The following is a 13,455-nucleotide window of genomic DNA, read 5'->3' as shown; positions in this document are numbered from 1 at the left end:
CACTCTTCTTCACACATAGATAGAAAAAACATAACGCACACACAAAATACATATTCCCAAGACATTAACCAAAATCAACAGCCACCCAACCACCTACACAAACCACACATTAGGAAGCCGAAATTCCAGACTTGATACACAATCTTTCCATGTAAAAAGCTCAAAATGATTACAAAACCCAACTTTATTCCAGTAGATGTTTTGTTTGTAGTTTTTTCTTTTATTTCTTCAAATTGATTTTTGTTTTTTTTTTTTTAATATTGTTGCACTAAACTACTTTTGTAGCCAATTGTTGAACTAATTGTATTTTTGTCTAATTTTTTATATTTTCACCCACAAAAATTAAAAAACAAAAAAAAAAATACCCAAAACAAACACACAAAATCTCCACAAAAACACTTATCAATGAAAATGAAAACAAAAACAAAAAAAAAATAATAATAATCCCAACTTCCAACCATGGTCACCATGGCTTGGAAAACACTTTGCGCGCGCACCATCAACGGACCAAACCATGACTAAAACCTAACAAACCCAAAGAAATTGCTGGGAGCTGCTATCGAACGAAAACCCAAAATCGAAAATGTCAACTTGGCTGGAGGCAAATTGATAAGGGAAGCTAAGGTAAATGATAAAACTACATCAAATCTTTCCTTTCCTCAAAAAGAGAAGCACCCACAACACCCTACTTCTTCTACTTCATTTAAACTCTCTGTCCTACTATTTCTGTTTTGGTACATTTCGAAATGTTTTGGGTAAGAGCATTTCGAAACGAGAGCCATTGTCTCTATTTGGTCCATTTTCTGTGTAGTAGTCCAATTGAAACCAAGGTATATTTAATGCTTTTTCTTAAACCACAACAACAACAACAAAAATCAAAAGCCAAACAATCTAATCGTAACTTAAACCAAAATCAAAAATCAACCAACCAAACAATTCCATCATGGAAAATAATCATTGTAATCGGGTTTCAAAGGTGATGCGTCAATAACTTCAGAATTCTAAGCAATTATCGATCGAACTAACGACCGTAAATTGCCGTAATAATAAAAAGCACTAAATATTATTAGAACTTTGTATACAAAAATCAAAAACTTATTCTAATTTGTAATGTTTTACTTACCTTCTACATACATACATATGCCGACATACATAAATATCTACCTACACACATATATATATATATATATATACAACCTACCCAATATCTATAAATAATATCAATCTTTACTAACGTAACCCAACGAATTTAACTTAACATTAACCCCTCAAACAAACCATAAACCACGATTACCAAAAATCCCATCGCCCAAATGCGGCCACCGAATCGTCGACTTGAATAGATTTACGATGGTAAATGTATGCGCTTCATCGACTGGTTGCTGGAAGTTCGTCCTTCATTTTCGCCGCCCCGTCGAGATCTACGTCCGGCGGATAGTGATCCCGGTGCCACACAGTATTACAGTCAACGTTTGGACATACTAAATACGAAATACGATCGACTATTGGAACAATTATCGCAGCGTCTAAAGACGGCTATTGAAGTCAATGGTAGCGATGGTTTGGTAAGTTTCCCTTTTCTTTCTAATCAACTTTATATATATTTTTCTCAAATGCCTAACGAGAAGTGTGTGCTAAAAGTTTCAGATGAGTTTTTTTTTTAAGAGAAAACAACATTAAGTATAATGTTTGAAAAACTCAATAATTTCTATGATCAGAGGTATAATTCTCAAATTGTCGCAACCTTATGTCTTTTAGAAATATTATATCCGCAGCAATTTGTAAAACATAATCAATAGTTGTCTGGTTATAGTATTTAGTTTGTAGTCGCTCTTTGGTCTGTAAATTTGAACAAGAGTTAAACATTGAGCCATAGGTGGTTTTGCTGGATTTGGCAAATATCATGTCAATTGACCACTAGATAATATGCAGCATTAAAAATGGAAATTTATTCCAGGAAAATCGAAAACTTTATTCGATTTCATATTCTTGGATTCTTTTAGCCTACCCGAAGAAAGAATGAAACATTAGGTTCGGTTCAAAATCTCGGTACGGTGCCCCAGTAGCCGAGTTGGTAGCGTGCTTGGATTGCCAGTGCAGGGATCGTGGGTTCGATTCCCACCAGAAGCCTTGGTCTGTCGCTCCTGAGGTATCACAATGGGCCTTAAATTGTCCCAGTGAGTTTGTAAAGGACTGCCACTCTTACCTAACCTAGGTTCGGTTGCCGGAGAATGATGCCAAGACCTTAGTTGTGTTTCTCCTTCCGATAAATACTCTTCACAAAGCTAACAGTTCGTTAACGTAGTTTCTGGTGCCACCAGAATGGAAAGGCCAATTCCTTGATGCTGCACGAATTTAGGCCTCTCAGTTCTTCTAATGCCTGAAAGAAAACAGAACCCAGTATCATGTTTACTTTGACATAAAACAAGGCACTGGCAAAGAAAGTAAAAGAAAAGAAAATATTAAAGAAGCTCCATTAGGGTTTTTGACTATCATAAATCTCGATACTTTCTTGTGACCAATGCAGTATGTAGGCCAACATTCAGTTAGTATGTATAGTATAAGAGCGCCACAAAAGATATCAATGAAATTCTTTATTTCTGTGAAAGTACGCTCGATGCCTTTATGTATGAAATTGGTTTTTTTTTTTTTGCATGGCTACCACAGAAGTCCAATCGCTGAACCCAATTTTGGGCGGTTTTCAGACATAAATCGGCCGATACTGCTGCAATTTCACGTTTGATATTCGTACGAAGTTCATTGATCGTCGCTGGTTTGCTGGCTCATTGGCATAGACCATAGACTTGAAGTAGCCCCACAGGAAAGAGTCTTACGACAACGAATCGCACGACTGAGGTGGCCAATCAACTGGACCATTTCGTGAGATAACACCTCCAAACTAGGCTTCCGATAAGTTGATTGTGACATTTGTTGCGTGACTTGTGGCGCTGTCCTTTTTTGGACGGTTTCAGGCATAAATCGGCCGATACTGCTGCAATTTCGAGTTCGATATTCGTACAAAGTTCATCGATCGTCGCTGGTTTGGCTCGCTTATTGGCATGGACCATAGACTTGAAGTAGCCACACAGGAAATAGTCTTAAGACATCAAATCGCACGACTGAGGCGGCCAATCGACTGGACCATTTTGTGGGATAACACGTTCTTCAAACTTGGTTTCCGATAAGTTGATTGTGACATTTGCTGTGTGACTTGTGGCGCTGTCCTTTTTTGGACGGTTTTCAGGCATAAATCGCGTTTGATATTCGTACGAAGTTCATCGATCGTCGCTGGTTTGGCTCGCTTATTGGCATGGACCATAGACTTGAAGTAGCCCCACAGGAAATAGTCTTAAGACATCAAATCGCACGACTGAGGCGGCCAATCGACTGGACCATTTCATGAGAAAATACGTTCTTCAAACTTGGTTTCCAATAAATTGATTGTGACTGTGTGGCTTGTGGCACCAAGCTGTTGGAACCACATGTCCTCCAAGTCCATATCATCCAATTGGGGCCAAAAATATCCTGTTATCATTGAACGGTAGCTATTCCCATTCACAGTAGAGTTCCAGTCTTGATCATAGTGGAAGAAGTATGGCCCAATGACGCCACCATCCCATAAACCGCACCAAACCGTAATTTGTTCGGGATGCATTGATGACTCGTGGAGTACTTGAGGATTGCTGTCTGACCAATAACGTATATTTCATTATTGACGAAGCCATTCAGCCAGAAATGAGCCTCATCGCTGAAGAAGATTTTTCGATGAAAATTCGAATTATTTTCAAGTTGTTGCTCAGTAGTAAATTTTAATAATTTCGACACGTTGTTTGCTCGTATATCTTCTCATCAAGAAATGGCAAACCTTTCTGAAGAGAAATGTCAAAAGAGCTGCAAAAAAATATGGCGTCGGCCTACTTTTGTAGCGTCCCTGAAAAAAAAACCCTGTATAATGTAATGCTTGTCTTTCGAGAGAAGATTTTGCTCCAAAACTGGCTGCTTTTTTTAAAGTATTATTATTCGTCTTAGTTCATTCGTTTCGTTTATGGCAATGCCGAAATAGATAAATGTGATGACTTTATCATCGTTATAGTTCCACTTCCACTTTGTTTTATGTCTATTTACTGCCAAGCCCACTTTAACTGACTCTTCTCCTAACTTTTCAAAGGCTACAGTTACTGCTTCCGTTAGCCGACTTATTATATACCATGCCTATTCACATCTACAACTCGTATAATCTTCTCCAGCAGAATATTAAGGAAATTCCGATTTCGCGGAATATTTAATGGTAATTTCATCGGCACAAAGAGCACAAGCAATTGGGTCAGTCGAATGGAGAATGCCGTTGCCGTCTTATGCGTTTGCAACTTTTATACGTCCAGCTTCAGTGGAGTATCAGATCGTACGTATCTCGTTACGCAACGCAGCTGTAAACATGCTGCATGAATGTCTTCCATCTATTACAATGTGATCAATTTGTATTCTCTCTGCCTGATCGGTGAACAACCATATAGCCTTGAGTATATCACGATGTTGAAATCTGTTGACGCGCGAAATCTCTTAGCCTTAACCCATTACCAGACGTTCCGTTGTGCAAAATTTGCAAGCGTTTGGCCTAATATATTACCCTTCTTATCTTGGTACTTAAATCTCCTTGTCTTCTGTCGTGGCATGGATACATATAAGAGTAATGAAAAAAATTGGCATGTATGCGGATTGTAGATTGACTCTCATCTACCAGAGTAAATCTGGAGACAAAGTGTTTCAGTGTCCCAATAAGTACAAATCCATAGTTAAATTCATGTATCGTGTCATAGAAGCTATAGTGCAATGCGTCACCTTTCAGTGTTGGCGTGACTCCTCTCTCAATCTTTCGACTTTTACACCCGTCAGTGCGTTTACTGCACCTTCTCTGTATAGGGCTCGGATATTCCAGGTGCAGACTCGCTTTGCGTGCATCGCCCGCGGATTCCGTTTTTCTATTTCTTCGTTTTTCTTCTGGTTTTCGAGCCAGCGCCTCAACTATGTTATTTATGGATTACTATAAGATAGACATGTAGATTTCAGGCAAATGCATGCTCACTACCTTCAAAAGCTTTTTAGGCAGCTAGCCCAGGTGACCCCACGGGGAGTCACTGTCCACAAAGAACAAATCGAGAAGCGTGCTGGAGGATGCAGAAAAATGCGTGGGAATTGTTGAATTGACAGGCAAAAGCCCCAAGCAAGACATTTCAAATGTCAAACCCGTTGAAGTCCCCAGCAACCACAATGTCTGAGTAAGCAAAGGGCAGAGAAAAAATCTCGCGTATCCGTACGGTTGTTCGGTCTAAAAACGCACCCCACTAGGAGCTTGTTACCGGCAGCAGACACCTCAACAAAAACATACTCAAGTGGCCCACCTGGGTTGGACTTTATACATAACTGAGTATTCAGGTAGTTTCTCACATACAGAGCGGTGCCGCCTCCACGACGTAATATATCAGCTCTATGCACAAAATATCCCCAAAGATGAATACACACTATATCAATGTCAGTGTTCTCAAAAATCATCTTGAATTCGTTAGGCTTGTTATTCAAGCTTTGGCATTAATATGACAGATATTTAATCCATTATGTTCCCTGGACAATATCCTGATCATATTCGCCGTTGCATCTCTAGTATTGAAAATCCTCAGCAACTCGGAAGATGATAAATGTTATGAATGAAGATAAATTAATTTTGATGAATGATAAGATACTATAATAAAAATGTAAGACACGCATGACAAATGAACTAAATAGAGGATAATAAAAATTACATGAGATTAGTTGTATTTAGTTTATGAGATGATGTTAGTAGTAGGATTTTGTGTTTGATTAGTATGACGAAACCCATTTAAAGCATCAGAATTTACAATGCATACCGGAACGTCGTGGGATCACGCTTCACATACACTTGTCCTTTGAACGTATAGGCTGAGTGTAAAAGTTTTTTTCTTTTTAGGGAGAGGGCATCTTGTAAGATTCTATAGTTTGATTACGACTTTCTTTACAATAAATCGAGTATTGATCGTTCATAAGAGCCTGAACCAAATCGAAAAATCTCTAATATTCGGAGTAGAACCAGAGAATAAATTTTCCGTATCCAATGATACTGCCCAGTCAATGGTTATAAGCCCCTTTGTACTAAACTAAGTACATTTGTCTCAAAGGTAGTTTATAAGTAAACATTATATTTCTTTTTTGTGAGTGTATATATTAAGTACGATGACTCAATTACATTTTTGAATCCCAAACGAGTTTCAAATATTGTCGACTTCAACAACTCATTACTCCATATTACATAGTTCTCTATGCCTATGTATCTCTTCCAAAAAGTCACGTAATAATAATTCGCGTTATACAAAACAGTCGACAACATTTTAAAATTCCTATTCCCACATTCAAAGCATTTGTGTTAGTGTGTGTGTGTGTGTTTTTTTAACAAATTTCCAAATTAAAACATTTTTGAGTGGCAAACAATACCAATATGGAGAATATTTAAATCACTCCACTCCATGAAGGAAAAATGTTAATTAAAAAATTTAAATTGTTCCTTAAGTGTTTGCGAATCTTTTTTGCAGCTGGTATGGCGAATAGTAAAAAAACAAAATAAAAACTGGTTTTCGTTTCGTATAAAACTGATTTAATAGACACTGATTTCGAGCATAATAAACGAATTTTTTTAATGTATGCAAAATAAGCATAGAAGTCAGATTTTGTTTATTAGATCGGAGCCGGCTGAAAAGAATCGCAAATACCCTCCCATCTAAGCTGGGGCCTGTTGAGGAGAAAAGTGACTGTTTTGTTTTTTGGTCAACACGCTCATTAAATTCTGAAACACACGCCTTATTCTCGATCACCAGCTTATTTACATTATAAATTGGTTGAAAAAGTAGTTCGAAATCACCATTAGCTAATGATAAGCCATTTTATTCAAAGGAGATTGAAAGATATTAGTAAAGGTTTTCTAGAAACCCAAAAGATACTCCATTTCCTGCTCGAATGTGTGCTACTGCTTCGTAGCGAACTATGGACTAATCTATTTAATGGTTTTTATTGAAAATTGGCGAATTTCAACCATGAGAGATAGAGAGAACGCGCGGGAGGTAAACCTGTCAAGAGCTTACTTTATTGCAATAGGTATTTGCAAACCAGTTGTTTACCCAATAACAGTAAAACACAACAACAATCAGCCAATGATTTCAAATGTCCACATAAATGCTCAAATTATATAATTAATAACAACAAGCCACTGTCAGCCAAAAATAAAACATAGCCAGTTGGATTTTTAACTTGGCAAACTGTTCTAAGAACTTGAAACGCACTTTTAGAATAAAAATAATTCATGACTGCACAACCGTGTAGCCGGTCGGGCAGCATGTGACACATGGGATCATTCATCACAGCAAAACACCATTGCCACCCAGCATTGTCAGGGGAGCTTAATGCCAGAATTTGAATTTCTAACGTACCATGTACATTTTTCGGGTTCTCCCATGCTTTGGGGGATTAAAGAAGAATATGAATTGATTGCAATTGTTTATTGAAAGCATTGATCTATTGAATCAATTGCAATTCCAATTCCGAATGACAAGCAGGCAATGAGTTTTTTTTTATTCTCCCCGTGTAGAAGGCCTCGCATGCGGTTTCGAATAACAGATTTTTATGAGTATATTATTTAACTTCAGTCAAATCTGGCTGGCAATGAATTATCTATACTGTGGTGGCCGACTCCGACGCAATTACTCTAAAAATAAAATATAACATCATATAGCGGCAATGCGTTGTTGTAGTCGTCGTCATTAACCTGGCTAGTTGTGATAGTTGAATAAATAATAAATATTGTTTCATATTTGAATACACAATCAATATGAAATATTTTAGAATTATACGCAAGCTTGTCTATAAACTTTATTTCAACTGATAAACAATGAGGAGCCCTACCTAAGGAATCGGGGCAGAGTTTTTGCTAACGATAACAATTTTTTTTTTTATTTATTATCACCACCATAGGATGGGGGTTCACTAATTTCGTCATTCCATTTGTAACTCCTCGAAATATTCGTCGTTAGACCCCATAAAGTATATATATTCTTGATTGTCGTGACATTTTAAGTCGATCTAGTCATGTCCGTCCGTACGTCTGTTGGTCGAAAGTACGCTAACTTTTGAAGGGATAAAGATAGATGCTTGAAATTTTGCACAAATACTTCTTATTAGTGTAGGTCGGTTGGTATTGTAAATGGGTCATATCAGTCCATGTTTTGATATAGCGCTCATATATTTTTTTTTAATTCTCCCCGTGTAGAAGGCCTCGCATGCGGTTTCGAATAACAGATATTATTTATCTTCAGTCCGATCATGGATCTTGACTTCTTGAGCCACTAGAGGGTGCAATTCTTATTCGGTTTGGCTGAAATTTGGCATGACGTGTATCGTTGTGACGTCTAACAACTGTGCTAAGTATGGTTGAAATCGGTTGATAACCTGCTATAGCTGCCATATAAACCGATCTTGGGTCTGGACTTCTTGAGCTTCTAGAGGGCGCAATTCTTATCCGATTTGGCCGAAATTTTGTATGAAGTGGTTTAATTTGATTTCCTACAACTGTGTCAAGTATGGTCTACATTAGTCCATATCCTGATATAGCCGCCATATAAACCGATTTGGGATCTTGACTTTGAATATATCGTTTTGATATGACTTCCAACAACTGTTCCAAGTATGGTCTAATTTGGTATATAACCCGATATAGCTGCCATATAAACCGACTTCCCAGTTTGACTTTTTGAGCCTCTGGAGGGCGCAATTATTATTCGAAATTCGATTTGTCTGAAATTTTTCTATGACTGGTGTTTTTCTATTTGAAAAAGTCATTCAAAGAACTTGACAAATGCTATCCAAGGTGGAGGGTGTATAAGATTCGGCCCGGCCGAACTTAGAACGCTTTTACTTGTTTTTTTATACCCTCCACCATAGGATGGGGTTACACTAATTCGTCATTCCTAAGACCCGTTAACGTATATATATTCTTGATTGTCGTGACATTTAGTATTTTGCTTGTAATTTTGCACAAATACTTTTTATTAGTGTGGGTTGGTTGGGATTGTAAATGGGTCATATTAGTCCATGTTTTCATATAGCCGCCATATAAACCGATCATGGATCTTGACTTCTTGAGCAACTAGAGGGCGCAATTCTTATCCGATTTGGCTAAAATTTTGCATGAGGTGTTTTGTTATGATTCCCAACAACTGTTCTAAGTACGTTTGAAATCGTTTCATAACCTGATATTGCTTTCATATAAACCGATCCGGGGTCTTGACTTCTAGAGCCTCTAGAAGGCACAATTCTTATCCGATTTGGCTGAAATTTTCGATGACGTGTTTTGTTATGACTTACAAAAACTCTGCCAAGTATGGTTCAAAACGGTCCATATAGCTGTCATATAAACCATATCTGATATAGCTGTCATATAAACCGATCGGGAGTCTTGACTTCTTGATCCTCTAGAGGGCGCAATTATTATTCGAAATTTTGTAAAACGGCTTCCCCCATTACCTTCAACATATGTGTCAAATATGGTCTGAATCAGTCTGTAGCCTGATACAGCTCCCATATAAACCGATCTACCTATTTTACTTCATGTTCGAATTAGCTAAAATCTTAAACAATGACTTCTACTATGGTCTACAATACATTAACTTGTTATAGCTCCAATAGCATAGCAATTCTTTTTTATCCTTTGTTTGCCCAAAAGGAGTTATCGGGAAAAGAACTCGATAAATGCAATCCATAGTGAAGGGTACATAAGATTCGGCTGAGCCTATCACGCTTTTACTCGTTTTTTTTTTTTTGTTTTATGAAAACTAGTGATTTATGAACTGAAATTTAATTTTCAACCCAGAATAAATGTTGTTTTACATTTATGTTAAAACACGCTTCTCCATTTGCTCTGAAAATTTTAAAAGTTTTTAACGCATAAAACTGTGCTATAAAGATGATTGAAACTTGAAATCCCACCGTTTCGTTTTAGTTTTTTAAAGCCTGTCTGTTAATACTGGCCTACTAGCAAAGTCGGCAAAGTATTAGGAATCCAACAAGCAAAAAACTAATGAACATGCAACGTTCTATCAATACATGTTATGCTAACGCCCATCGAAACCACTTTCTTGAAGTAGATGGTCTTGCTTTATCAGTTCGGGCACTAAATTGATGTTTCGGGAAAACGTCATAGTTGGACGAGCAGAACATTTACTACCAGCAATGCCTTATCCCTAAAAGACGACGTAGCGTATATATAAGACAAATGTCATGTAGCTGTCTTTTCCAAAAAAACAAATATCATGTAGCGGTCTTTTCCAGTTTGGCAGATATAAAATGGGAGCTTAGTAACATTTCATCTCAGCTTCCCTCTATTGTACTTGTCGAATATCGCACAAGTAATCGGATTTCCGTTTTTATACCCTAGCTCCTCGAAACATTCGTCTAAGGCCTCACAAAGTGTGTATATTTGGCTGAAATTTCGCACGATGACTTCTTCCTCCAATTGGTGCACAACCTGATGTAGGTCCTTTATAAACAGATCTCTCGATTTGACATCTTGAGGCCTACAGAAATCAATTCTTATGCAAGCATATAAAAAACCATGGGGATTTCTTGTTATGGGCTCCCATTTTCCTTTTTCAATTTCTGCCAATAAAAAGACCATAGATACATAATATTTAGAGAATGAATTTTAAGTTCGCATAGATAAAAGGGAGTTGTCTATGTACATGCCGCAAGCAGAATTCTGCTCTCAATGTCATGCTGTTTGCATTTTCTATATATCCATTTTTTTTCGCGCACGTAAGTACATATACAGGGTTTCGACAGTTTTAACTTACAATAAGTGAATCTTTCTTTCTTTTATTTCTTTCAAATTTTGAGAGAAATTTATATCCTTTGTTATTTCTATGCTCCTTGCCAGTGTTTTCAATATATAGGTTAGGTGGCAGTGGACCGTAGCGCAGAGGTTAGCATGTCCGCCTATGACGCTGAACGCCTGGGTTCGAATCCTGGCGAGACCATCAGAAAAATTTTCAGCGGTGGTTTTCCCTTCCTAATGCTGGCAACATTTGTGAAGTACAATGCCATGTAAAACTTCTCTCCAAAGTGGCGTCACACTGCGGCACGCCGTTTGGACTCGGACTTGGTAGTGGAATGTTCATGGGCAAAATTTGCATTTAAGTGGCAGTCTGCCATCAGATTCACCTAGACGTTTTCGTCCATTGTGATACCACAGGAACAGAAGAAGGAAGATGACTTCTAGTTCCTACCGTTGAACCATCCAGATCGCTTTAAAAAGCCCAAAAACTTGCAAATGTCCACATCCGCTAAATCGAACAAATGCAACTCCTTCTGACTGCAAGCGCGGAACACACACACACACAGCGGATGTTTTACAGTCCCTTCTTCTCCAACGTCCACAGTTTTCGTTGCCTCCCAGAAATGGTGGCAGCAATTAGTCTCTCCATAATCATTAAATTCAGTGCTTCAGATGGTGTCGCTCTTAGTACGGCTGTGATGAACAAACAAGTCATCATTTGGATGCGGCTGAGTAATGACCAGTAGTTGGACTTTAAAAACGCCTTCTACCAGACTGCAACACCATATGGCATTATAGGTCTGACAGCTGCAATATATCATAGTACAGGACACATGATTTAAACCCCAGCTCTCTTGCACGTGCATAGGGCCAGAGTTTCTTGCCCTTTCCAAAATGTTGAATTTGAATCTTAAATATATATGAATCCATCCTCATATTTCATAATATTTATAAAATTATAGACATATTTAGTTTGTGCACTCAACCCTTTTATAAATTTTACTTTAACAATCTTTCATCGATGTTTGCGTCTTGAGCACTCTAATGTATCTGAATAATTTTACTAGATCTTGATTTTAATACTTTGATTAGTGATACCGCTTTTCTGCGAATAATGCAATAATAAAAAGCGAAAAATAAAAAAAAGAACAACCTTTGAAAACGTGTAGGCAAAACTCAAGTTTAATTGGTATCGAGGTATCTGTCTAGTATCTCATTTCGTTTCTACCTACCCGACAGCGGTAGACAATCTGCATAATCATTGATATTGGATGTTGTTTATAATATTGTTGTTGTTCCTCTTGTTACCGATAACAGCGTAATATATTGGAGCAGAAAAGTTCAGATTAATCTTTTTATACACTGTCAAATCTTGGCGATTAATCATAAACGCTCGCTCTTTTTCCCATTTGATGACAGCATTGCCAGACACTCATTGAAGCGTACACATGTGTGTAACTCTTTGAGAAGTCTGTTGCTGCCTATACGAACCAAATGCCTGTAGTCGTGTAGTCGTACTGTATTCAGTCGACTGATGTCATCAGCTGACCGACCGATCATTTACTCACGGACACGACCTTATGACACCGGCACAAAAGGCGCTCAGTGTGTGTGTGTGCGTTTGTGTTTTTTTTTTGTAAGATAATCAACAAACAAACCTAAACAAAATGGAGTGTTTTTTTTGTTTTTTAATTTGCATATTTCTGTTATTGTTGCCCTTAAATTCAAGGTTAATTCAATAAAATCGCAAACAATTTAATTTAAAGACCTCAAATAATGTATAATGTATGTAAAATATTCCATGATTGACATGCTAATAAAACGGGATGAGATAAACTAAATATCATCTAAGGCGTTACCACAAATAGGTAACGCCCCAAACATATAAACCAATGTCTCGATTTTACTTGTTTGAACTTTTGGAGCTGTAATTTTTGTCCGATTTGATACTTTGTTCGATAATTTGAAACGTTAAAATTACGCTTAATACCACCCAGATAGGTTCATAAATAGGTAAAGTGCAAAAACATTAGAGTGTCCCAAAAAAAGGGTTTTTTTATCATAACGCATACCCTCCACGTTTTTTTTTTTTTTTGATCCGTTATGATACCAATAGCTATACTGACCTTCCTCTTACTTCCTTTCCGTAATAGCCTCGTCTTCTCACGATCTGGATCCTCCCATAGGATTTTTGCCGTCCTACCGACCGTTTCGCTGTTGCACAATGTTGCATGCGCATTCGTCTGCCCTTTAATTTCCCCTTATCCCGTTAAGGCCCGGCACCCAAACGATGCGGATTTTCCCATCCTCAGAGAAGGCGTTAATCTCCTTCTTACAATGCAAGATTGTTGTTGACCTTACCGTCCTGGTTGTTTTTACTGTCGGTAAAGATGTTCACACTTGACGTCCTCGCGTTAGCACCACACTACTTCACGCATTCCGTGATCGCCCGGATCTCCGCCTGCAAGACTATATTATGGTCAGGCAGTCTAAAACAGATCTTATTCCCTGGGTTCTTAATGTAGACCCCCAGGCCCACTTTGTCCTCTAGCTTTGATCCATCCGTG

At 37.8% G+C, this 13,455-nt stretch overlaps 1 protein-coding gene across 39 annotated transcripts in view; it reads left to right on the top strand.

Annotated features, from left to right (window-relative positions):
- LOC106087979 (microtubule-actin cross-linking factor 1) overlaps nucleotides 1-13,455 on the top strand; it is a 332,047-nt gene that overhangs the window by 245,083 nt on the left and 73,509 nt on the right. For 35 of the 39 annotated variants that reach the window (XM_059368766.1, XM_059368767.1, XM_059368741.1 and 32 more), the window contains 2 exons: nucleotides 541-624; nucleotides 1,344-1,565. The exons of the other annotated variants lie outside the window; for them this stretch is intronic. In XM_059368766.1, coding sequence (XP_059224749.1) covers nucleotides 541-624; nucleotides 1,344-1,565 — 306 coding nt within the window. The remainder of the gene's footprint in view (nucleotides 1-540; nucleotides 625-1,343; nucleotides 1,566-13,455) is intronic. 39 annotated transcript variants of the gene reach the window in all.

This window comes from Stomoxys calcitrans, chromosome 5 (genome assembly GCF_963082655.1).
Source record: "Stomoxys calcitrans chromosome 5, idStoCalc2.1, whole genome shotgun sequence".
Classification (NCBI taxonomy): Eukaryota; Metazoa; Arthropoda; class Insecta; order Diptera; family Muscidae; genus Stomoxys; species Stomoxys calcitrans.
The sequence above is the reverse complement of the archived record's forward strand: the minus strand, read 5'-3'. Positions and strand labels throughout refer to the sequence as shown.